Source organism: Pholcus phalangioides, unplaced genomic scaffold, assembly GCF_987345545.1.
Source record: "Pholcus phalangioides strain wild (caught in Gottingen) unplaced genomic scaffold, Ppha-v1.0 ptg000012l_1, whole genome shotgun sequence".
NCBI classification, from domain to species: domain Eukaryota; kingdom Metazoa; phylum Arthropoda; class Arachnida; order Araneae; family Pholcidae; genus Pholcus; species Pholcus phalangioides.
This window is the reverse complement of record NW_028301605.1, coordinates 22725361-22750983: the sequence shown is the minus strand read 5'-3', so window position 1 is coordinate 22750983 and position 25623 is coordinate 22725361. Positions and strand designations below refer to the sequence as shown.

At 39.7% G+C, this 25623-nt stretch overlaps 1 protein-coding gene across 1 annotated transcript in view; it reads left to right on the top strand.

Moving 5' to 3' along the window:
• Window positions 1-25355, top strand: part of LOC149079876 (BTB/POZ domain-containing protein 6-like) — a 42167-nt gene extending 16812 nt beyond the window's left edge. The window contains exons 2-3 of the mRNA XM_089239986.1: window positions 16435-16718; window positions 22834-25355. Of these exons, the coding sequence (XP_089096112.1) occupies window positions 16609-16718; window positions 22834-23926 (1203 nt within the window). The 5' untranslated portion in view covers window positions 16435-16608 and the 3' untranslated portion in view covers window positions 23927-25355. The remainder of the gene's footprint in view (window positions 1-16434; window positions 16719-22833) is intronic.
• The last annotated feature ends 268 nt before the right edge of the window (window positions 25356-25623 follow it).

Below are 25623 nucleotides of genomic sequence, written 5' to 3'. Positions count from 1 at the left end.
GCATAATCACGTTTCATATCTCAACTCACCTAAAGAGCCTTTGAAACGCACGAAGCTTACCCAATCCGGAAACGATTATTAATTAATTAATTAATTAAGAACTTCGCGGGAGACATAATAACGCGCAAACACATAAATAACGGGAGAGAGACACCAAAGGAGTGTCCTGGACACGATGCCACCGCCAAAATTCGCAAATAGCGAGGCCATCCTCGTATTAGTAGTGGTTGTTTCGGAAAAGTGCCATCGAGCTTATATTACTGGAGGGAGTATGACGTCAGTGGTCTTCGCCTTAAGCCGGGTTTTCCTAGGAATAGGTTTGTTGCGCAGCGTGAACCGAATTAGACTATTTCGCGCTGACAGAAACGAGTTACATAATCACGCAACGCGTTTGTGTTTTCCTAGCGAGGCGCATCAGATCAGGGTGGCTATATAAAGTATATGGCTTTGGCATCAGCTACTCTGTCGTCTGCATGCTCCGGTTTGAAGGGAAGGGAAATAAAATACGCAAGAGTGAAGAGAATATCGGCAAAACCGCGGCGCACGACGCATTTGACTCCTCCAGAAGCAGTCGGCCAATCACACTCGACGTAAAGCGCTGCCGTGAGGCGTATTGCGCTCTGTAGGAAAACAGTCGTGCTTCTTTTCTTATTGGTGAGTGGACGGCGTGTCGCGCTGGGTGAATCACGTTGCACGCGGCAAACGAAACCTGCTCCTAGGAAAACCCGGCTTTAGCAGTGCTGAGAGAACGTTGTCGGCAACATCATTCGTCAGGAGATTACGTGACTCGGTGAATTATCTCGGCGCGATCCCCGTTAGTTTTTTATGGCAAAGATAGAAGTTTAAAACAATAAATGTGAAGGCAATAATTTCAGCATCGATGAGATAATTCCAGCATTAATGAACAATAACTCAAAATTAATAATAGCGCTAATTCCAGCATTAATAAAAGAGATAATTTCAGCATTAATGAAAGAGATAATTTCATTATTAATGAAAGAGATAATTTCATTATTAATGAAAGAGATAATTTCATTATTAATGAAAGAGATAATGTCAGCATTAATGAGAGATAATGTCAGCATTAATGAAAGATATTGCAGAATTAGGGAAAGAGATAATTCATAAATTAAGAAAAGAGATAATTCATAAATTAAGAAAAGATATAATTCATAAATTAAGAAAAGAGATAATTCATAAATTAAGAAAAGAGATAATTCATAAATTAAGAAAAGAGATAATTCTTAAATTAAGAGAAGAGATAATTCCAAAATTTATGAAAGAGATAATTTCGGCATTGGTGAAGACAATTACAGCATTCACGAAAGGCAATTCCAGCATTCATGAAAGATAATTCCAAAATTAAGGAAAGAGATGATTCCAAAATTAAGGAAAGAGATGATTCCAAAATTAGTGATAATTCCAAAATTAAGGAAAAAGTTAATTCCAAAATTAGTGATAATTCCAAAATTAAGGAAAAAGTTAATTCCAAAATTAGTGATAATTCCAAAATTAAGGAAAAAGTTAATTCCAAAATTAGTGATAATTCCAAAATTAAGGAAAAAGTTAATTCCAAAATTAGTGATAATTCCAAAATTAAGGAAAAAGTTAATTCCAAGATTAGTGAAAAGGACAATTCCAGCATTAACGAAAGATAATTCCAGAATTAATGAATGAGATAATTCAGCATTGATGAAAGTGAGTGTATTTTTGAAATATATGACATCCATATTTTTATGGGCATCTTTTTCTCAGCCACCTGGTTGGGCATTTTGCCTGTTGTGGCCTTGTATTTGTATTTGTATAAGTCCAAAATAAATGAAAGTGATAATTCCAGCATTAATGAAAGTGATAATTCCAGCATTAATGAAAGTGATAATTCCAGCATTAATGAAAGTGATAATTCCAGCATTAATGAAAGTGATAATTCCAGCATTAATGAAAGTGATAATTCCAGCATTAATGAAAGTGATAATTCCAGCATTAATGAAAGTGATAATTCCAGCATTAATGAAAGTGATAATTCCAGCATTAATGAAAGTGATAATTCCAGCATTAATGAAAGTGATAATTCCAGCATTAATGAAAGTGATAATTCCAGCATTAATGAAAGTGATAATTCCAGCATTAATGAAAGATAATTCTGGAGTTAATGAAAGATAATTCCAGAATCAATGAAAGAAATAATTCCAGCATTAATAAAAGAAATAATAATTAATATAGGAAATAATTCCAGAATTATTGAAAGAAATAATTCCAGAATTATTGAAAGAAATAATTCCAGAATTGATGAAAGAAATAATTCCAGAATTATTGAAATAAATAATTTAATCTTTTTTTACCTTTAGATGAGTTCTCTGTCCTTTTTTTTAATCTTTAAAACGCAATTTTTAGAGACCGAACTGTACATTTCAATGGGCAAATTGTCAGGCGGGAACTTTGTTTTCACGGAGTCACGTGATTTCCTTGCATTTCATGGCGCTGCCGTCGCGCCGGATGGATGCTCCCTCCAGTAATATAAGCTTGACGAATATCTCTGTCGTCTGCTTCTCTCCAGCTGGTTACTTGTTTTGGACTTCTCCTTGTGTCCTGAAAAAATAACCGAACTGGGAGTTCGAACTTCCAGTTCTGTTTGTGAGCTTATCTTGTAGGGAACTGAACAAACCGTCTGTCGTCTGCTCATTAAGAGGTGCTTTGTTTTGGACGTCTCCTTATGCTTAAATAAAATAACCGAACTTTCAGTTTGAATTCCCAGTTCAGTTTATGAGCTTTGTTTATAAGGAACTGAGCGGAATGAAGAATATATTTTTTTTTACTTTAAACTTCATCATCACCACATGAGTCACTTTTAAATTTGAGATCAGATGGCAGCACATTACTATAAAGTGGAATGTGGAAAAATTCACTTGTTACAATACCTGGCGTTTGCTGTTGTGGAAAGTTGTTTTTCCTTTGTTTTGGATGTCTCCTTGGGTCTTGAAAAAATTACTGAACTGGAAGTTTGATGTTTCAGGCCAGTTTATAAAGAACAAAGCTGAATGAGAAGAATTTAGTTTTTTATACATGAGCTTCGTCATCACCACATAAGGCCAACGTGATTTCCTTGCATTCGATGTGGCTGGATGCTGCTCCCTCCAGTAATATAAGCGCGATGGGAAAAGCCGTCTGCTACGATAACAAAACAAGCTCAAGCCTGTCTTTTGGTTTTGTCGTCTGCTTTTTTCGGTGATTTTAGAGCGGGAAATTTCAAAGCGTTTCTCTCTCCTGATTATAATATCAAGGAGTTTTAAGTTTATTTAGTATCAAGTTTTTTTGCTGACCATATTTCGTAGAGGAAAATGAGGGAAATCATAAATAACTCTTGATCAACGTCAAATATCACCGAAAAAAAGTATTCAATTGCCAACAGAATTTCCAATTACGGCTGACGTCACTACTGAACGGAAATATAGAGCCGCAATAAATCAGAATGAATTAAAATATACAGGGTGTCCTGTAAGAGCCAGCACGGCGCTCTCATCAGCCATCCGTCATACAGGTACGATTCCAGTTCAAAAAAATTCTCAAAAGGCGTTCAAAAATCGTAGTCAAGTTACCAGTTTTGAGAGTGAACATACAGTGTGTGTCACAAAATAGAAAATACATTAAAAAAATGTTATCGGTGCCCCTGTGCTCTAACTTCCAATTAGAAAGTTGTTGCCCTGTATCTCCTGAGCAAAACAGAAAAAAATTCCATGTTTCTAAGTGCGATATTCACAGACATAATCGAATTCGAAGATTGGAGGAAATTTATAAAAGAATGGAATTGAATGCGGAATTTCTGTGACTGTATATAAGTTAGTATTATAATACAAGATATACAGAAGACTGGATGTTGTGAAGATATTTAGTATTTGAGATGTTAATTTTTTAAGGAAGGAAAAAACTCATCTCTGCCTCTACCGGGAGCTTAGTGGTCAGAGCACTCGTCCGGCAATCGAGGGACCCGGTTTCGATTCCCGGTAGAGGCAGAGATGAGTTTTTTCCTTCCTTAAAAAATTAACATCTCAAATAATAAATATCTTCACAACATCCAGTCTTCTGTATATCATGTATTAACAAGTGGAGAGCGACATCCATGTCATAGTATTATAATATTTTTGCTTATTTATAATGCTTTTGTGCGATCATTCGACTACAAGTTTTTCTGACTATAGTTGTTTTGACTACGATATTTTGCTTAAAAACAAAATCCTCGTAACCTCTATTGTGCGTGGTATATCACACTTTATCTATCACGTGTCAACGGGCAGACTTCGGATTTTTAACATGAAGCATTTATACCCAACTTTTTCGCATCAAAACGCTAGATTTGGCCGATCGCGTAATCGTTCTTCACTTGCTGGGGGCGACTCTAGGGCCGTACGACCCATGCTGCTCCGTGGAGTGCCAATGTCGGTAAGGGTGCCAAATCGGGGGGGGGGGGAGGGTAAGGGAAAAATAAACGCAAAAAATTCTAATCAAACTATGAATGCATCGGATGGAGTAATTTGTACAGAAAACTAATTTCTGAGATGCGTACGCATGGCGCTTATGAAAATACTGGTGTGGTTTATACGCCAGAGGGGTGTCAGAAAAAAAGCTCGCAGGGAGGAAACTTTTGTCTCGTGCCGTCCCTTTTCCCTTGGTACTATGAAATAAGATGTAATTGGAAATTTGATATTTCCGTTTTTGTTCGTTATGCATGCATTTCAAACCGAAACTAGCGGTAGTACCATATCATGACCGATCTTTAGTGACCAATTTTCATTCATTATTGAGGTATGAGTTAATGGTCGAAACTCGCTGACCTTGCAGCGGTAGTCTCAACGAAAAACTCTTCCTTTATTTCACTAATTTACAGAACCTATTGCCAAAGTTGAGAATGGCAATTCCTCGTTTTCCTAAGCAATAATTCCCATTTCTAACTCAATTCGTGCGTGGAGTTACGGTTAAATATGAGAGAGAGAGAGAGAGAGAGAAAATGAGGCAAAACAGTCCGAAGTCCCAAAAAAGTTTCAATTCCAACTAACAAAGAGGGTGGATGAATAATATTCTGCTCCTGATGTCTCTTTTTTAATATTTTAAATTGCCCAGCAAAGAAGCAATTTGGATAATGAAAACCCAAGGAATTCCTATTACTCCAGATTCTGGTGGGGGAGGAAAGCGGACTTCTACCACCGAACCCACGCCAGTTTTCGTGACTTCATTTTGACACTTCTTCGTCACTCTTGAGACATGACACAGAAATTCACGGGAACAAAAATATAGGAGTAAAAAGAATTAAAGACTCCACCAAAGGAGAGAGAGAGACAGAGACACAACACACTAATGAAGAGAGCTCACTGAAAGGGACAGGGAAGGGGGGTTGCAAACGGGGGTAAAAGGAGGTGGGGAGAAGTGGGGGGGGAATGGTCAGCGGTGGTCATTTCGTTGCTATTAGTTACAAGCACAGGGATATGAGGCCACTAACGAGCAGGCTATTGGCCAGTCCCATGGGAGCACGGTCAAGCCCGAATGCATTCTTTTGTAGGATGCCTATTGCATCGGTATAGCCTATTATGAGTTTGTGCGCGTATGTAACCCCATATTACAATAGATATGAATTTATTCGGAAATTTTTGAAATTCAAATGCGCGTGTTGACGCGTATTTTCAAATTGAGGAATCGGAATTTTCTCCAAGACTAAAATTAAATTCACTCATTGGGAATAATGTTCTGACACGAGTTCCTATCGTAGTCTTGGAAAGACTATATCATGGGCATTGAACAGGTAAGAGATGAACATTTTATGTGTGGGTGTGCTGTTATAACCGTGCCAGATACATTCAGACTTCGGTATAACGTCTATCACTTTCAACGTCGTTCTGCTTATAAAGTCAGTTTTTAAAAGTCCTTGCCTTCATATTAAGAAGATTGGACTTACTCCTAAGAAATCACCCTCACTTTTATTCTGTGTGCAAGGATGACGTTATACTGAGGTCTCACTGTATTTGAAATCAATGCATTTTTCATAGTATAAAATAAGTTTTTAAATTTAAAAAAAAAATCATGTGTGCTTTGAAACTGTATATTAATGTTTTAAATTGTATCAATTATGAACAACATGTGATAAATGTATTTTGAAACATTACAGAATAGCGAATTTTCTGACTTTCAGGTGATACTTGGAACGTGTTTTTCCTGTATTTGAAATATTTTTCTTATGGTTGTGATTTTATTAAGCATCACAAGATATTTATGAAATTTTATTCTGGTGTATAAATGAATTCTTAATTTGATCTCTTCTTCATAAGAATTTTCATCTCGTCAAAATTTGGTGTTAATTATACCCAGACATTAGGTCAAGCTTTCCTAAACCTCTCACTAAAGTTTGTTCTCGGGCGATTATAGAGTGTGTTTATAGATATTCTACAACCTAATTATGGTTCAAGCATCCCTATATACCTTTGATGAAGTATTCTGAAACATTTCTCAAGTATTCTGAAAACGTTTCTCCCTCTCTAGTATTCCCACATGTTCTTCAAGAATGGGTTCCTAAAACTTCTTCAGCAGTCACCCCATGAAGTTCTTATATATATAAAAAAAACCTTTCAAATATCTTCAAGCATTTAGTTAAATATTCTTAAGTTTTTTTACAAGTATCCTTCCTGTAAGTTCAGTCAAGTATCTTCACACTTTTTCCAAAGTGTCCGCACACGCGAACATTTTTGAGTCAGTCGAGCATTTCTATGCGTTTAATAAAGAAGGTGTCATAAAAGATTCTTTCGCTCTCTCTAATCGCTAAAAAGTTTAGCAAGTGTCCCTTACATATCTTCGAGTGTCTGTCTGAAGATGTCAATTAATGAAGGTGTCTAGTTCAGTTCAACTCATAGTTTGTTTCACTTCAAGTGTCTGAGACATCTTGATAAAGATGGAGATATTTTTTTCAAGCATCTTTAGACATTTTCCAAGCATTTTTAGACATTTTCCAAGCATCTTTAAACATTTTCCAAGGATCTTTAAACATTTTGAAAGCATCCTTAGACATATTCCAAGCATTCTTAGAATTTTTTTCAAGCATTCTTAAATATTTTTAAGCATTCTTAGAAACTTTCAAGCATTCTTAGAAACTTTCAAGCATTCTTAGAAACTTTCAAGCATTCTTAAACCTATTTCAAGCATTCTTATACATTTTTCAAGCATTCTTAGACATTTTCCAGCATTTTTAGACCTATTTCAAGCATTCTTAGACCTATTTCAAGCATTCTTAGACCTATTTCAAGCATTCTTAGACCTATTTCAAGCATTCTTACACATTTTTCAAGCATTCTTACACATTTTTCAAGAATTCTAAGACCCATTTTTCAAGCATTCTTACACATTTTTCAAGAATTCTAAGACACATTTTTTAAGAATTCTAAGACACATTTCAATCATCCTTGAATATATTTCTAGCGTCCTTAGACATATTTTTAGTATCCTTAGACATATTTTTAGTATCCTTAGACATTTTTCAGGCATCGTTAGACATTTTTCAGGCATCGTTAGAGCTTTAAAGTACATTTACCCATTTCCAAAATGTTCTTAGATACTTATCAACGGCGCTGATCTTTCTTATCCTCTCATGTTCGGATGTTTCTCAAGCGCTACTTGCAAGTTAAGTAAAGTATCTAAGTACATTTAGGGAAATTTCGTTCTTTAAACACGTGTGTGTGTCTAGTTCTGTTCTTTCGTTGGGAAGTGTTTTAAAACAAAATCATGTGGAGGGAGAGAGAGGACCGAGATACACACTACACTGACGTGAAGTGATTTCACATCATGTCAGAGACGTTGTGAATTCTAATTCATGGAAATTCGGTGACGTGAAAATTTCATGTCACATAATTTCCAAGAATCAGAATTAACAACTTCTCTGACCTGATGTGATAATCACATCACGTCAGTGTGGTGTTTTCCGGCCTAGAGAGGGAGTTTACCACCCATGTTGAGCAGCGAGCATCAACAGATATCATTCTCATACATCCCAAAATAATGTCGGAAAGTGGTACATTTTTATTGTTACATTAATCACTGACAAGTATCCTTATTTAAGTTTTGCTTTTAAATTTTGTCATTGGTTGACGCATTAAGCGCTAAATACATTTTATCTTTATAATATGGAACATAAACGTATTTATTACAGAACCATTGCTGATGGCTCAGTTGTGATCCATTTACGACGGTATATGACGACTATCAATACTTAGTGTCAAAAAGTTTACTAGTGATATTCATACTGTTGCTGACGTGCAGAGTAGTTTGTAATTTGAGCCGCGTAATTTCAAATCCAGATTGATCCTTTTTTTCGATTTTCAGATTATGGCATTTGTTTTACAGATCTATCTATCAGTAGGCGAAGTCATAACATTAAAAATGTCGCTGTATGTTATTCATCTTGCGATGTGGAAGTAGCGGTTGGTTGCAAAACCAGAGAAGTAAAGAAATCAGTTTCAAAAAAAGCAGATAGATCAAGATGCACGTAGGCATAGACAGATCCCATAGCTTGGTTGCAAAACCAGATAGATCCCATAGCTTGGTTGCAAAACCAGATAGATCCCATAGCTTGGTTGCAAAACCAGATAGATCCCATAGCTTGGTTGCAAAACTAGATAGATCTCGTTGCTTGGTTGCAAAACCAGGCAGATCCCATAGCTTAGTTGCAAAACTAGATCTCATAGCTTGGTTGCAAAACTAGATCTCATAGCTTGGTTGCAAAACTAGATCTCATAGCTTGGTTGCAAAACCAGATAGATCTCGTTGCTTGGTTGCAAAACCAGGCAGATCCCATAGCTTAGTTGCAAAACTAGATCTCATAGCTTGGTTGCAAAACTAGATCCCATAGCTTGGTTGCAAAACTAGATCCCATAGCTTGGTTGCAAAACTAGATAGATCTCGTTGCTTGGTTGCAAAACCAGGCAGATCCCATAGCTTAGTTGCAAAACTAGATCTCATAGCTTGGTTGCAAAACTAGATCTCATAGCTTGGTTGCAAAACTAGATCTCATAGCTTGGTTGCAAAACCAGACAGGTCCCATAGCTTGGTTGCAAAACTAGATAGATCTCATAGCTTGGTTTTGGTTGCAAAACCAGATAGATCCAAAAGATTTTGTTTCTCTCAAAGTAATATTTATACAGAGCTAAAATTCGGTCAAGACCTAAATCTATCTGATACCAATTCGTAAAATAAATAATGCAATTAATTTGTTTTTTGTTTCTCCTGAAAATTTTGCCAAAAGTCTGGTTTTGAAATTAGACGGTTCATTTAAGGATAACGATTTATTAATGCCGAATTTCACTGAGAAAAATTTGAAATTAATTTCATAAAAATTTATGTGCTCATTACATGTGTATCATGATTGACGTATATAAATTGATAAGATTCTTCTTGTCACGCATAGGACGCCAAATGTTCCATATCTGGTTAATATTTTGACACCTTTGGTGATAACGGGCCAAATTAAATTTATGAGTCCCTTTGTTTGTTTTGAAATATGTTTTATTACATAAAAAACGATTTATTTATATTTCAGTATCACCAGCCAAGTTTAATCACTCAAAATTTTCCAAATTGAACTTGTTAACTGACACCTGGATGTTGAATAATTTTCTTTTTAACATTTTTGCGAACTGGACCTGTATAAATACAGTCGAATCCCGTTATAACGAACTCCAAGAGACCGAAGAAATCACTTCGTTGAAAAGGAATTCCAGGTTTTTGCATTGTTCCTATGTAAACTTATCTGAGGGATTAGAAAAGTGTTGGTTATAAAACGAGATTTTTTTCCCAATAACGGTATTCGTTAAAACGGGATTCGACTGTATTTGAGAAAAATCATTGATAAATTGACTGAATAACTGCTGGAAAAACACCATAACTGTGTTCGATTTAATTTGGTCTGGATTTTCCATGAGATTTCGATCTCAATGAATGCATTGGAAACAACGGAACAATCGAAATTCATTTCAGGTTGAAATGCTTTGATGAAATCAATAATAACACTAACCGTCTTGTTGGAATTACGTTCATTTTATAAACGGGAGCATGAATAAGTAGAGAAAAACGACTTCGAAACCACTTAACATCTTTAACCTTATCTATTTACTAACTATTTTTTCATCGAGTAAAACATGCCATCTATAATTTTAAAAACGTTTAAGCTGTTACTTCCAGCTAAGTTCAGAACATCACTTCTCCCTGAGGACCATGCAAGACATCCCTGTGAAGAACTAGGCATAGATGCAGAGGGGGCGATGGGGGCGATCACCCCCTCCCAAGAGCCCCATAACCCTTTTAGACCCTTAAATTTTTGGGTTCCTTTCCCGCTGTAGAATTTTTTTGTCTCGACCTCAGGGGAGTTATAAGCTCTGACTTAATATTAATATTATTTGGGGAGCTTCCATCAGAGGGCAGCTCTTAATGTTGAACTTTTAGGGAGTTTTTAAGATGGCTACCATGAGAAAGCTCCGGAAGAAATGCGATTCATTACATACATCATACATGCGAAAATTCATTAACTTTGTAAAAACATCTGAAAATTCCAAAAAAAACGAATGCTCGGATCTGAAACGGGTAGTATGGGAAATACTGACCAGTCTTGTTAAAATATACCGGATGTTTCTACGGATCTCTTCAATAAATCGTCCCTCCTGACGCATCGCCCTGGATCCGCGCCTGTGCAGAATCTCCCCCCCCCCCCCTCCGTAAGAAGCTCACTGAAGTCTAGCCCAGGGGATTGTTATTTAAAATTTTTTTGTTCACTATAACTAGAGCTCAGAAGTTCAGGCAAAATGCCATAAATGCCCTTTTTTGCCTATTTTCAAACTTTTTTTTTTGGTAAAAATGCCTTATTTAAAGTTTTCCTGGCCTATTTTAACATATTTTCAAGTTTATTAGTGAATTTCAGTGTCCATAATCTATTGATTTTGAGCACTGGGAACAAAAAGAATTGCTTGTTTTTCAAATTTCCCAACTGTCTCGGTACGAATTATCATCAGAAAGCCACATCCCCATCCTTTGCAGCACCATTTTACACGCGAATAAGTGATCTGAGAGATAGAGAAGTTGGTGTCGCCGTGCATTAACTTTGCTTCGACCCTGGGCCGCAACTGGGGGGGGGGGGGCAGGCGGGTCTCGTGCCCCGGGCGCTGGACCCGAATGGCCGCAAATTTTATTCTGAAACCTCTCCGTCAACATTACAAGGGGGCGCCAAAATGCGCACTTGCCCCGGGTGACCAAACATCTAGTTGCGGCCCAGCTTTGGCCGGATGGTGTTAGACGTGAATGATTTCGTTTCAGATTAACGCAGCCCATGTTAAACAAGCCGAGGGAAATTAGAAATTTTTGTTTCTCCACATGCTTCACATAAACATGTCTCGCTCAGGCATTGGACCTCACCGGCGCCACAGTGGTGGTCGGCTGAAGTTGGTTTTCTGTGGTTTCCAACTTCAAGGCGCAAATGCGAGCCGATTTCCCAGTTAAAAAGTCTCGTCACTGAGAGCAACAGGCCTAACGTAACAAATATTCAATCATTGCACTTCACTCACAATATGAAGTATAGATGGCAGCACTGAAATATCAAACACAACACTAGCTACACACTCAGGCTGTTAGGTGCACTCACTTTATTCCAGACTCTGCCACGGAGCCGGACTGGAAGAGCTCTCGGCAACGGGATAAGTCCAGTGGCAGAGTCCCCCCCCCCCCGCCGGCGTTCATTCAGGCATTGGACTGCATTGTATATATATAGCTGACTGTGACTGTCCCAAGAGGTCATCAATTGACGTCATCATGGCTCACACAAAAGCGGAGTAGGAGAAAACAGGACTGTGGGTGTTCCACGTTGTTCCGCTGATTTTGTTTTTTATACCATAATGCACTGCAAAAAAAAAAAAACCGAGGCTTTTTATTTTACATACACATTTAGTATTCGATTAAATTTACCAGTCGCCCACAGGGGGTGTGCGACAGATACGGCCACACAGGGAACCCGCGTATGAAGGAGTCCCTCATACGCGGTAATATTAAAAGGTAACTGTGTTTCAACTATAGAAATGATAATGATCATTCCAAATAATACAACAAATAAACGAGAATTATTCGCAACTTGAAGGAGTCCCACAGGTTATTTTCTCTCCGCGTCTAGTGATTGGGGTCCTGGAATTGGCCTAATAATGAGGGTCTACTGACATTTTCTTTTGAGCTTGAAATTAGTTCAACTTGCGTTATAACGCAGTTATTATAAATCTTAATTAAAGAAGTAAATGGGATTGAATGCAATCAATTTTTAGGTAGTCTTTAGACCCCTTAAACACCTTAGCTTTAGTAATTTTTGCTTTTTTACATAAATTATAAAAAAAATGCCTTTTTAGTGCCTAAACTTCCGGGCTCTAACAATAACCATAGGTGCTCAAAAAATCCATTCAATACGTAGGAAAAGGTCTTGCTCTTGCGATTGAGGGGGGGCTCTGGATAAGATACGGGTGTCGCGAGAAAATGCGGTTCAAAGGACAATGGGCAAAAAGAAGGTTAAGAAACAACGGTCTTCACGATCATTTGTAAAAAAAAAAAAATTGAATGAAGAGTGTGAGAGTTTGTATATATATATTCTCGTCAATAAATGGTCTGGTGAATGTATTTCATAATTCAGTGGTGTCCTAGGATTCATGAGACACATCCTAACCTGTAGAGTCCTTGAAGAATTACTTCATTGTAATGCCTTCATAAGTGACAAGTAATAGAATTAAAGGAGGGAAGTCAAAAAGAGCCATTTTGTTTGTTTTGCATTTTTCTGGTTATGTTGGTGATGTATTGACGTCCTCATTAGCCCATTTTCCAGCTAATTCGGGGGGGGGGGAGGGGGGGGGAGGTTTTCACTAGAGACCAACGAGATGAATGTAACGTGCCTTGAATTCGTAATGAAGTTGGTTCTGTCTCATTCGAAACGAATTCAAACTTTGCCCTCGATATCTCTCATAATAATAATCCGTTTTATTTGAGATTGAGGCTTGAATACAAAACGGTACCGATTGAATACAAATACGCATGTAATGAAGCTGAATTATTACTATACCGTGTGTCCTATATATAATTAATCCTCTGTGTGTTTATAGAAGGGGGGTTTTTTTTTCGGGATTAGTTCAGCGGAGAAGAATGTGCCTTATATAAAGGGTGGATACTATCGGCCGCCCAATAGTTACACACGTGATTTCTTGTGAAAAACTAATATAGAAAAGTGTTTTTTTTGTCCATTTTAGGATCGAAAGTTATAACGGTTTGAAATTTTGTGACGTGTCAGTTATGTAAAGGTTAGTTGCGCGCCAAACACAAAAAACGAAACCCCCCCCCCCTTGCAGTTTCTTTCACGATTGGCGCTTTTTCCTATTCGTGTAGAGCAAGCATCTTCAACCCGTTGCTCGCGAGCACCTCGGTGCTCCCCTGAAGTACGTAGAGTGCTCGAGATGCTCGTGTCCGATTTCGTGCTCGCGAGCACTTGATCAACGTTCCAATTAATCACTTTGAAGGAATCGCATTTAAGGATGGGAATCGTCGTCATTTCATGCATTCGTATGTTAAACTTGCCGTAAGGATGCTCTTCTTATAATGATAGGTACAGGCAATGCTCGCTACTGTTGAAGACCTCTGGTGTAGAGTGATGAGTTAACCGTTATTACGTGTTAGTTTCGCCCCACTAAATTGGCAAATTTACCACCAGATTTGTGAAGTGTAGTATGTAGATTTGTGTATGTAGAAAATCCTAGCGCGTATGCTTGAATTTTTTCCTGCCCGCAGAAGCTGCCAAATCACCGATGAGTGAGAAAGCGCGAGTGTCGTCAAACTTTTGATTTTTGACAAAATCATAGTAAAAAAACGTGAACAACGCTATTGCATTGATCGTGATGGAGCTACCAAATGTGACGCAGAACCTCCTGGTAGTACTCCTTGGGGATGGTTGTGCGGGGTGGGGCTTAATTTGGGATGTCCTGTCCGAACGGAGTTGCTCGTGCTCGATCGCTAGCAGCTTTGGCACGAACTTCGCTGAAATTCTTCTCCTCAAGCCCAAATCGCCAGTCTGTTGGATATAGGATTGACTACATACCTCCACGCCTCCCTATCTTCGTTGATTTACGCCCAAAATTTGTGGTCGGATACTTTTTGAACAAACCTCGTTTGAGAATTTTTGATTGTACAAAATGAAATCAAAAAGTAATATTAAAATTATAATAAATAGGGTTTCTCAACCTTTTGTGCTCCCCTGAATCCTTTGCGTCAACAATGCGAAGGCCAAGGACCCAGTTTTAGAACAATATGCAGGTCATAATGTAAAAAACAATAAGTCAATTGTTTTTTCATTTACGCTCAAGGACCCCTTGCAACCTCTCCAAGGGACACTAAGAGCCACTGTACTAAACTGCTTGTAAACAATCGTCGCTTGTGCAAGTGATTGTGCAATTTCTACATATTGCTGAATACTGCCGATAGCAGACATAACCTATCCACACCCTCGCCTTCCATATAGGACAGCTACTGGCTGGGTGAACTTTGCTCTCAAAAGTAGGGTTTTTGTGCAATTCAAAATTCAATGTTGGAATCAACTACCGTTTTCTGTTATTAATGCTGTAATCTTGTACTACCTGGAGGGCAAAGGAAAAAAAGCACATCCTTTCTTCCCCACCTCTGTTATCAAACTTTGAACAAAAGCTGACTCCGCCCACTGACAGCTCATTGATAGAACACGGGGGAAACAGGAAAGCATGTTATCAGGCAAAGCTCTCTATACAGAGCTAGCTGTGCTCGCGATTGCCGAAATTAGAGGGTTTCACGAAGACAATATATATCAGTGTTGCCGAAATGAGAGGGGTTTAAGAAGACGAGGTATCTCTCTCTCTCTCTCTCTCTCGGGATTGCCACTGTAAGGATTAATTCTGAAATTACTTTAAGGGTTAAAGGCTATGACACCCATAGACTTTAACCCTTTGAGGGGCGGTAGTTTAGGGGTGGTCGATTTGGGAAAATATGTTTTCTTCTCAAAATAAAGCTGTTACATAGCAGCACCAAATACTGTAGTTTCTCTTCTTTTTAGCTACAGGAAGAGAAAAAAGAAATTTGACTTTTCTCTTTGATCTCAAAAACACTCTACCAATAACCTGGACAAAACATAAATTTCTCAGCTTCACACTCTTTCATTTGCCAAAATCATAAAACCAAAAAATCATTGGTTATTTTTGATTGGTAAGTTTTTAGGGATTTCATGGGATGAACGAATAATATTTTTTTTTCAATTCTAAATTTTGATTAATTCTGAATTTTTCTCTTTCTTCAATTCTGAGTTATTTCTTTATTTAAGGTGTTTGTCAGAAGTTCTGTATATTCTGTAATTATGTATGCCTTTTTAGATGTCGAGTCCCTCCTCCACCCCCAACCAAAAAAAAATACGAAACCAGAATCCTCAAAATGTATTTGCGCTCCTGGGCCTTCCCCAACTTGTTAAGAGGACTCTAGTACTGTACCAAGTGCCCAGCGTTACTTGCGAAGCATCTTACAATTCTGAACACCACGGAACAGGGCTCGGCGGGCTTTGTAAAAAAAAATAAAAAGATGTTCAATCATCTTCTAAATAATTTGTAAAGGTTTATTTTTTTTCTAAAAGTTATTGGCGGGGCCACGGAAAAAAGCTCTGTGGCCCTCAGTGTTGCCCCAACATGTTGAGTATAAAAACAGTGTTTTCTGATGCAAGCTCGCGAAATCCCTGAAATTTCTTCAGGAACCCCAAAGAGTCCGTGGACCTCTCCGTGGGAAGAGAGATCGTGGGTTAGAACTTTGTCAACCTCCCTCATGAATGGGACATGTGAAGTTGCCAAATGACGTCCCGTATCTGCGCCCTGATAGTTCATTCAAAATTACTTAGGAAAACTTTCATGTGAAAAACTGACCAATGCCCATTATTCAAATATCTTTTTTTGTCTGGTGTTACAAAACATCATTAAAAAAAAATGTTGCGAAAGAGGAAGCATGAAGGAAAAAAACTATCTACAACATTGATGTGAAACCACACCTTCCAGAACTTCCAAACATTGAATCATATCCAGTTTAATCAGCCAAATTGGCGATAAATGGACAAAGAGAAAATTACACGTTATTACCCGTTCTTTTCGGCGTGAAATTGACGCCACGAAAGAGAAAAAAAAAATCCATTATGATAACAATAATAATTATCATTATTGTAGAACACAAAACAAATGATAGTGAACGTATTTCTTAGAAAACGCGTATTTGCGGCCATTCTTTTAAATGATTTTCCTTGATGTACGAAAAAAAAAACGGTGGAATTATATATGATTTAATTTTTTTCCCCCAAGAATCTAGGTCTTAATGTTGTTATGTCTGTTGTTTCCCTAGGAGTTGTCCGACAACCGTGGTCTGACACCATCGACGACACCTTTCCACCAGACCAAACACCAGATAGCACAGGCACTTGATAGCAACAAGAAGAAAGCTTTTTCGGATATAACGTTCATAGTAGGCCCGAACTCTTTCTCGAAGAAGTATACGGGACACCGAGTTGTCCTTGCTATGACAAGCCCCGTTTTCGAGGCTATGTTCCAGAGTGACAACATGGCCAACAAATCCAGAGTTGTCCGTGTTTCCGATATCTCTCCGAGTGGATTCGAGAACCTCCTAAGGTAAGATCCAATTTCCACATCCTATGGTATCTAATGAGTCACTGAATACTGGGTGTTGGTACAGGCTGCTTCTAAACCTGGTGGGAACTTATTTAAGGGTTCGTGGTCTAATAGAAGAGGGCAGATATCGGCGTCATGGACTTGATTTTAAGCTGGGAAAAGATTCGTGTCTCTCTTCAACGTGAATAATTTCCCCACTTAACGATCGGACATCTGTGGTTCTCAACCTTTGGAAGCTAGAAAGAGAAGAGGCCGCGGGCTTCCGCGGCCCGGTAAATTTCCTTTGTGAAAGCGGAAGGCCCGGCCATGCACACAACTAACGAGGAAATAATGGGAAAATGAAACTTAGAATCACTCACGGCGGGCCCGATGTGACTAGTGTTAGGGCCCGGCGGTTGAGAAACACTTTTTCGTTATGGGCATCTTTTTTGTCAGCCACCTCGTTGGGCATTTTGCCTGTTGTGGCCTTGTATTTGTATCTGTGAGATCGATATAATGGATATGTATTATCTACATATTACACGGTTGAGCGATAAACCTGCCCACAGCATGCAGTAGTTGTAGTCAATAGTGAAATCGGTAGCAAAACACTGTACACATTCCATCAAAAATATATGAGCAACAATGTGGCGATTTAAAAAAAAAAAGTTGCAAAATATCTCGGTAGAGGGCGGTTTCCTAATCTTTCACGTCGAGATTTGAAATGATACCGGAATGAACTCAACGAATTAACCCCTTCATGATCGCGGACGTGATATTGCGTCTAAACTCCAGTGGAATGAATTCGAACGAATTCTCTGTGGTTTTCTTTCTTCTCTCCTCACAATCGCGAAGCTTTCAGTCCCACCTTTCTTTTTATACTCCTATTAATGATATTTACCAGCACAAATAATGTATCTTTCTACTATATACATATTAGAGCGAAAGAGAACACGTAGGATGAGGGTGAAAATAGACTAAAAAGCTCGCCTACCTTTATCTATTATACTTTTTCCTTTTATATTTGTTTCCTTTCCCCTACCTTTTTCTAACTTGAGGTTAGGTTGGGATGAGTTTACTAGATTTATCTCCGATTCGTTCATATGGAGATAATCCAAATTCGTTGCCAAATGCTTGTACGTGAAGGGGTTAAAATCGAGCTTCATGTCTGAAACAGCACAAGTTGCCTGACGGTTTTTTTTTTTTTTGGCTTTTATTTTGACATTAGTGTCGATATTGAGCAGACGTTACCATTATTCTGCCGGCTAAATCTTAGAGCAGTGGCGTCGGAGCCGGGGGTGCTCGAGCACCCACGGAAGTTTGTAAAACGGGTTCGAGCACCCACAGAATTGATTCAGAAATCAAAATTTCCTACATGGGACTCAAGACGAGCACCCACAAGTTCGAAACACTTCCGACGCCCCTGTCTTAGAGAGAAGATTCAAGCTAGTCCTGATGAGCACCTTATCAGACGTGGTTATCACTTCGACTTCAGCATCCGATTCGTTCAGACGTGTTATCATTCTATCCCTGACGAGGACCTTATCAGGTATGATTATCATTAGCTACGACTTGAGCAGACTTGTTTTTATTGCGTCTGGAGACGCAAGCCCTGTCGAGAGCATCATCTTTAGAAGATTGTCCTTCCGGTCTCAGCATCTGACTCGTTCAGACGTGCTATCATTCGGTCCGCTGAATAAACTCTTGAGAAGATTCCTTACCAGACGGGATTATCACTTCGACTTCAGCGTCTGACTTGATACGTGTTATCATTCTGTCCACTGAACAAAGTTTGAAGCAGTATCAGGCTACCCCTGGTGAAGACCTTATCAGACATGATAATCATATCGGCTTTCGCGTCAGACTTCATCAGGCTAGCCCTGACGAGGACCTTATCGAGCATGATAATCATATCGGCTTTTGCGTAAGACTTCATCGGGCTAGCCCTGACGAGGACCTTATCGAGCATGATAATCATATCGGCTTTTGCGTCAGACTTCATTGGGCTAGCCCTGACGAGGACCTTATCAGGCATGATTATCATTAGCTAGGACTTGAGCAGACTTGTTTTTATTGCGTCTGGAGAAGTATCAGACTAGCCCTGACGAGAGCATCATCTTTACAGGATTGGCCTTCCGGTCTCAGCATCTGACTTGTTCAGACGTGTTATCATTCGGTCCGCTGAATAAACTCTTGAGAAGATTCAAGCAAGTCCTGATGAGCACCTTACCGTTTCGACTTCAGCGTGCGACTCGATCGGGTGTGTTATCATTCTGTTCACTGAACAACCTGTTGATAATCACCAGTCTAGTTCGAACGAGGACCTTGCCAGATAGAATTATCTTTTCCTCTTCAACGTCTGACTTGATCGGATTTGTTATCATTCCGTCCGATGAGAAGCCTATAGAGAATTATGAGGATAGTTACCAAACATGATTATCATTTCGACATTACCGGCCGACTGTATTATGCGTGCTATCTATCATTCTGTAGTCTGAGCAATCTTTGGAGTATTGCCAGGCAAGTTCTGAAGAGGGCTTTATCATTTCGCCCTTTCTGTATGAATTCATCAAGCGCGTTAACGTTTTATCGACTGATCAGTGTGGAGAGGTATCAGGCTAGCCCTGAGGAGGTCCTAAACAGTCATTATTATAATAACGACCTTTGCGTCTCTGACTCTATCAGGCTATTCCTGGACAAGGACCTCACCTGATTATCATTTCTGCCTCAGTGTCTGCGCTCGCTCAGACGAGTTATCGTTCTCTTCGCTGAACAACCTCTGAAGAAGTGTCAGGTTAGACCTGACGAGGACTTTATCGGACGTGATCATTGCTTCACCCTCGCTGTCTGACTTTATCAAAGGTGTTGTCATTCTGCCCATTAAGTAACGTGTGAAAACGTAGAGAAGTATCAAGCCTAGCCCAGTCGAGGACCTTATGAGACATGATTACCATTAGCGTCTGACTAGAACAGACGCGTTATCATTACGTTTGGAGAAATGTCAGGCCAGCCTGGCGGAGATTTTATGTTGGCATAACTATCGTATTTCAGCCTCACCGTCTGACTCGTTCAGATATTTTGTCATTATATTCATAGACAAGTGTTTCTATTCTGAAATCATCATCATCAATCATTTTCAATTCACTGCTGGATGAAGGCATCCTCTAAATTTTGCCATGTTATTCTGTCTGATGCTTCAGCCATCCGGTTGACTCCAGATTCTATTTTGATTAGTCTCCACTCTCCAATATCAGTCTTCTTCATGTTTGTGTTCGAATCGAAAAATTTGCGAGCACCCTAAATTACGTGTCAACACATTCAGGTTCACCAGATTCCAAAATTAAAATACGGAACGCGTTATTCTGTGCGAGCAAACCTGAAAGGTAGATGGCAGCACCTACCGTCATAAATATCCGTACAAACGAGTCGGAACATTAGTCGAATATTTATGAGCTCTACCAGCAACAGCTTTCGCTACCGCAACTGTCATACATTTGTGATGCATTTGTGATAACAGAATCATACGTATTTAGTCGCCGCAGTAGGCAAATTTTGATGGTAGTGGTGGAAATACGGATCGTAATTGAAAGGATATAAGTCACACTCGGAACAAGAATGCGCGTATTGATTTAACGTATCACCGATGCTATCGGTTGAGATTATCAGGAGATATTAAATTATAGTGAGGGAAAGTCACGCTGCTATTTACGGTCTGGAATCGGTGGTCGTTTACCGTGCGTTTAAAGCTTAATCGGACTTGAAGCTTACTTCAGTAATTCTGTCTTTCAAAATTGAAATACGGGATGTCTGGCAGCTTGAGATCAATTATCACGGGAACACAGTTGCCAACTGATAATATAATCGTCATAAGCACTCATGGTAATTTTCAGCGCTTGATTTTAAGGTCATGCCCCGAAAAAGCAACGTGCCCTTAAAGGGCCAACACCAATTGTATATTATTTGTTCCAAAAAAGAAAAAGCATTTTTCTATTATATGACTTTTGATTGTGTGCTCCTGACTCCACAGGTACGCTGACAATGAAACTATCGTAAAGTATTTGAGATGGGAAGATGCTCTGCGAAGGGCCTCCAAAACCCCAAGGTTAGATTTCTTACGTCACCACCTTAACAAAAAAAAAAGGGACGAGTGGGGCACCTTGGTGAGGGGTGCCTTTCATCAAGGTTCCTACCATGCAATTACTTTACCATAGGACCATCATATTATTTATTCACTATATCCAACCCAGAAGAAGCACAATGTTCCTTTGCACATCCTGCCGTAGTCACCAAGAACCACTTGTAGACGATATGAGTGTATCGAAGCCCTAGAAATAAAATTCCTCACAATATCCTCACGTCCTTATGCACTGAAATGCCACAATATTAGAGATACTTAGTGTGGCGCTGCGATCGTCACGAGAAAGCGCGCGCGTCCGTGGAGGAAGAAAAGAAATTATTGGTTCTTCTTCCCGCGCTCGACAAGGTTGTAACACCTCTGTGTGAATAAATTTCTCTTTATCTATTTTGTTGTTTTGTGAAGCAACACTAGTGCCTTGTAGGGCCGCATCTAGGCATAAGTTATGGTTGCCACCCAGCAAGGATACAACCAGGCAGAATGCGAAAATGTGCAGGTGGTTATCGCTTGACACTATCAGCTATGGGTGTCTATTAATTCAGACAGGGTTGTTTGATGCATTTGATCTACCCCCCACAGTGATGCAAACGTGCTTAACAGAATTTGCAAAATTACAAGCTTTAATTGCAAATTTGTAAATAAGCTAAATTCTATTCCCGACTTCCTGATAGCCAATCCATTGCAGAGAAACCCACGCGGAATTCCTCGAACCAATCTCCGAAGGTACCTGCTGCAAATGTGGATGAAACGTCAGGAAGGAAATTTCTCGGAATATATGGCCTGACAGCACGGAAGCTGCATATGTTTCACTGAGAGTAATTGGTACAAGCACCAAGCATTCTTAAAACATTTCCAAGAGGAACCCTTCCTAAAAAACATTATCAAGCCGTCTTAACCTTGTACGGGTTCAACAAAGCATGCAGGATCTACTGCAGGGCCGCAGTGTGCCTTCTCAGGGCCTCTAGGCAGATTTCTTCCCCCCCCCCCCCGAAAGGGTTTATTTGTTCAGAAAAAGAGGATTTGGTGCACCCCATTCATTTCGTGTCCCCGTGGCATTGCCCCGGTTGCCCCGGTTGCCCCAGCCTAGTTACGGATCTGATTCATATAACTGTCCTCATATAACTGTCAGTCACCCTATTCTCAGCTCCTGAGCAGCATGTCGTGGTTTGAAGAAGGACTTGTCATCCCATTCCAGTTGCCTCCAATCGTCGATGGTCCGTTTGCTGTGTCCGCTGATCCAGGCACGACGTTGAGCTCGATTTAGGGCAGCCTTTCCAAGCCCGCTGCCCGGTTTCATTTAGTTTTGTGAGTCGAAGGCACACGACCAACGGAAAATGAATGAGGAGAAACTCGCGGCCCGGTATGAATGATATCATTGCCCGGTGGTTGAGATACACTGATTTAGGGCGTTAAGCAATGGTATTCTAGTAGGTCTTTGGCTCCAGAAGCTCCATACGGCAAATTTTGCCATGCATAGCCCCTCATATGACCGCCCAACTGGACTTATTCATTGAATTTAGTGAACTAATATCTGTTATCGATCTTAGAATACTATATGGCTGAATCGTCTCCAACCGTCACTGAAGCCTGACTTTTTCTCTTTTCTCCGCTATTTCTGCAATTCGCTGTCATCATCCGTTCATTCTCGTCAAATATTGCCACTATCGAAATCTGAATGTCCAGTGCTTCAATGATTTCTGATGTTGAATGGCTTATACGCGCCGGTCTGTGCATTTCTATACCATGATCAGAGGCTTCAAAGTCTCGAGATTTACTCTGCTAGTTGCAGTGCCTTCATATGTCCGACGTGAGTGAAATAACGTGATGAGATGTGCATACCGCTCCTTGTCCCTAATTCTGTGGCACTTCAGTGTGTATTTCCTCACAAAATCACATTTCATTGCAATTCTGGTGGTGGTCATAATGTGACTTGTGTGTCAGTTAAGACGCTATGATTATGCATTCTCTGTATTTTGTTTTTTTTCATCCGTTTCTCTGTAGGTACGCATACAGCGATGCCCTGAGGATACAGAGCGTCGAGGACGCCATGATGACGGCTTTCGCAGCCAAGAAGTACGCCTTGCCGCATCTCTTGGACCAGTGCCTCTCGTACCTCGAGAGCAACGTCAACGCCAAGAACGTCTGCCAGGTCTACGAATTCGCGCAGTCCGTGGACGCCCCACTCCTGATATTCCTGTGCCTGAACATCATGGACAGACAGACGTTCCACGTACTGACATCTTCGACGTTTACACACGTGCTGCCCAGTACCGCCGAACTGATCGCCAGTCGGAACTACCTGAACCTCTACTCTGAGTACACGGTCTACACTGCCTTAGTACAGTGGGCGGAAGAGGAATGCCGACGTCGTAAGATGGATCCAGATGACGTGGAAAACGTTCGAAACGTCTTGGACGTCATGATCCCATACATAAGGTTCTTGGCAATGTCCGCCGAAGAGTTTGCCAAGGGACCCGCCAAGAGCGGTCTTCTGTCGCTGGACGAGTGCTTCAGCATTTTCATGAACCTGTCGATACCGGATTGCGTGTCACTGCCGCCGGCTTTCAACCCGGAATACAACAAACGCACCGCGCCGCCGGACTACTTCGTGTGCAGCAGATACAGGGGCCTGTCGTACTCCCCGCCGGGTCGCCCGCTGCGCGTTTTCGGCATCCGCTTCTCGACCATCAACAAGAACGTTTTCCTGGTCGGCGCGGCGTTCCCCGTCAGGCTCGACAACACCTACTATTCCGTCAGGCTTCCCAAATACAGCGGCGTCGTGAGGATCGCCCGCAGGACTCTGGAAGGCAAGATCGAGAGGCAAGAGAGCGAAGTCACCTTCCAGCTGGCCAAAGGCAAAGACACCGTCATCAGCCTCCGGAAGCCTTACTACATAAGGCGAACGGAGAAGTACGAAGTGGAGTTGCAGTCGCACGCCTTGATCAACGAGGACGTTATCGTTCCTTTGCTCAGGAACAAGAAGCGCGAAGACGTCGTCGAGGGCGTCACTTTTCAGTTCATGCCATTTACAAGGGTGAAGCTTTCGAGTGTCTTGGACATAACGGAGTTTTCCGAAATACACTTTTACTGTTGAAGTTTAATAGAACGAGAGAGAGTGCCACGCAAAACCACACACACCCACATCAACCACAACTTTCTGTCACCATCTTCCTGTAATCACCACAACACCATTAATACAAAATTTCGTTTCAATTGAATTACGAGTGTAAATAAACATAACATCTCAAACATTTAACTCAACATCGAACAGTTGACACCAGGATTGTGTGTTATTCGCCACCACAAGAAACAAATGATCGAAATCACTTTGTCACTGATTCGTTCAATTAAAATGGGTCCGTTTAGTCATGCCGCCATCTGCAATCTCTACCATGAGTACTGATGGGGAAGGTGGATTCTTATACACTTATACAGACGATTATGCTGATTTTCTAAGAATGTAATGTGTGAAAACTAAAGAGTATTGATCCAAGTGTTTGCAGGAAATCTATCGGTGTGTTTCAAAATGCTAAGCAAACATCAAGTGAAGGTAGAGAGCATGCATATACAGTATATGAAACAGGGCTGGACAAATCTTGAAAAATGCCGGAAAAATATTATCCCTGGATTTACTTCAGGAAAAAGTTCAAAACGAATTTATTTATTTGTATAAAAAATATCAAAAGTGATATACAGTCGAATCCCGTTACAACAAACTCCAAGAAACTGAAGAAATTACTTCGTTATAAAGGAATTCGAGGTTTTTGCATTGTTCCCATGTGTAAACTTTTCTTTGGAGGGTTAGAAAAGTGTTCGTTAAAATGAGGTTTTCGCTATAATGGTATTCGTTAAAACGGGATTCGACTGTAATTTTTTTTTAATGATCCCAATTTTGAAAAAAAATACGAAAATTCAAAAGGAATGTGTCGTCACCAATGATATAAAATCTAAAATTAGCCAAACCACTAATCATAATTTTCCGCACTGTTGGCACACTAAAGCCTGGGCCTTATGTATTACTTACTTACTTTTACGGTTTACTTCAGCGTTCTTCAACCTTTTTCTCATTGCTGACCAAAAATTAAGTGAAAATTTTCGCGAACCGGCATAAGTACGAAAAAATAATTGGCTAATAAAATTTCATATTTATAACTTTACTTTTATAAAAAGGAGGAAAACGCGTTAAATCGCGACTGCTGCTGCCATCTATTATATAAAAACAAAGCTATCTGTTACAGTTCTTAAAATTAAACCACTTATGAAAGTATAAATTCAGTGTCATAATAATGCTATACAAAGGCTGTGAAATAATTAGCTGTAATGCCAAATGAGCATTAATTAATATAACCAAAAATTAATATCTGCAGCAAACATAAACACATAGTAACCGATATTTTGCGTATATAATTTATACCGTTATGCATCATAAGATAACAAAAATATATAAATTCATGCCACATATTGTTCATTCTAATACTGCATGTCTGTTTAAAATCACAACCGTCTTATTTTAAGAATTATTATAACAGTATTTGTGTTTTTATCTGTTGAATTACGATATCTCGCCAACCTTGGCGGTGACTTGGCGACCGAAACATGTGGTACCGCCAAGTCAGTTCGTTTGTCGTTAGTCGAGATCTGTACTCGCGGAGACTGGGTTTTGTTTTGTGTATGTGCTAAGCTCTTGCGATTTCTACAGACGCAAGGTGTAGCAGAGTAGATAACGGAGATTGCAAAGTAATACGGAGTGCTTCCGTGGATCGAAACCACGCTCTGCTACCATCTTGCGAT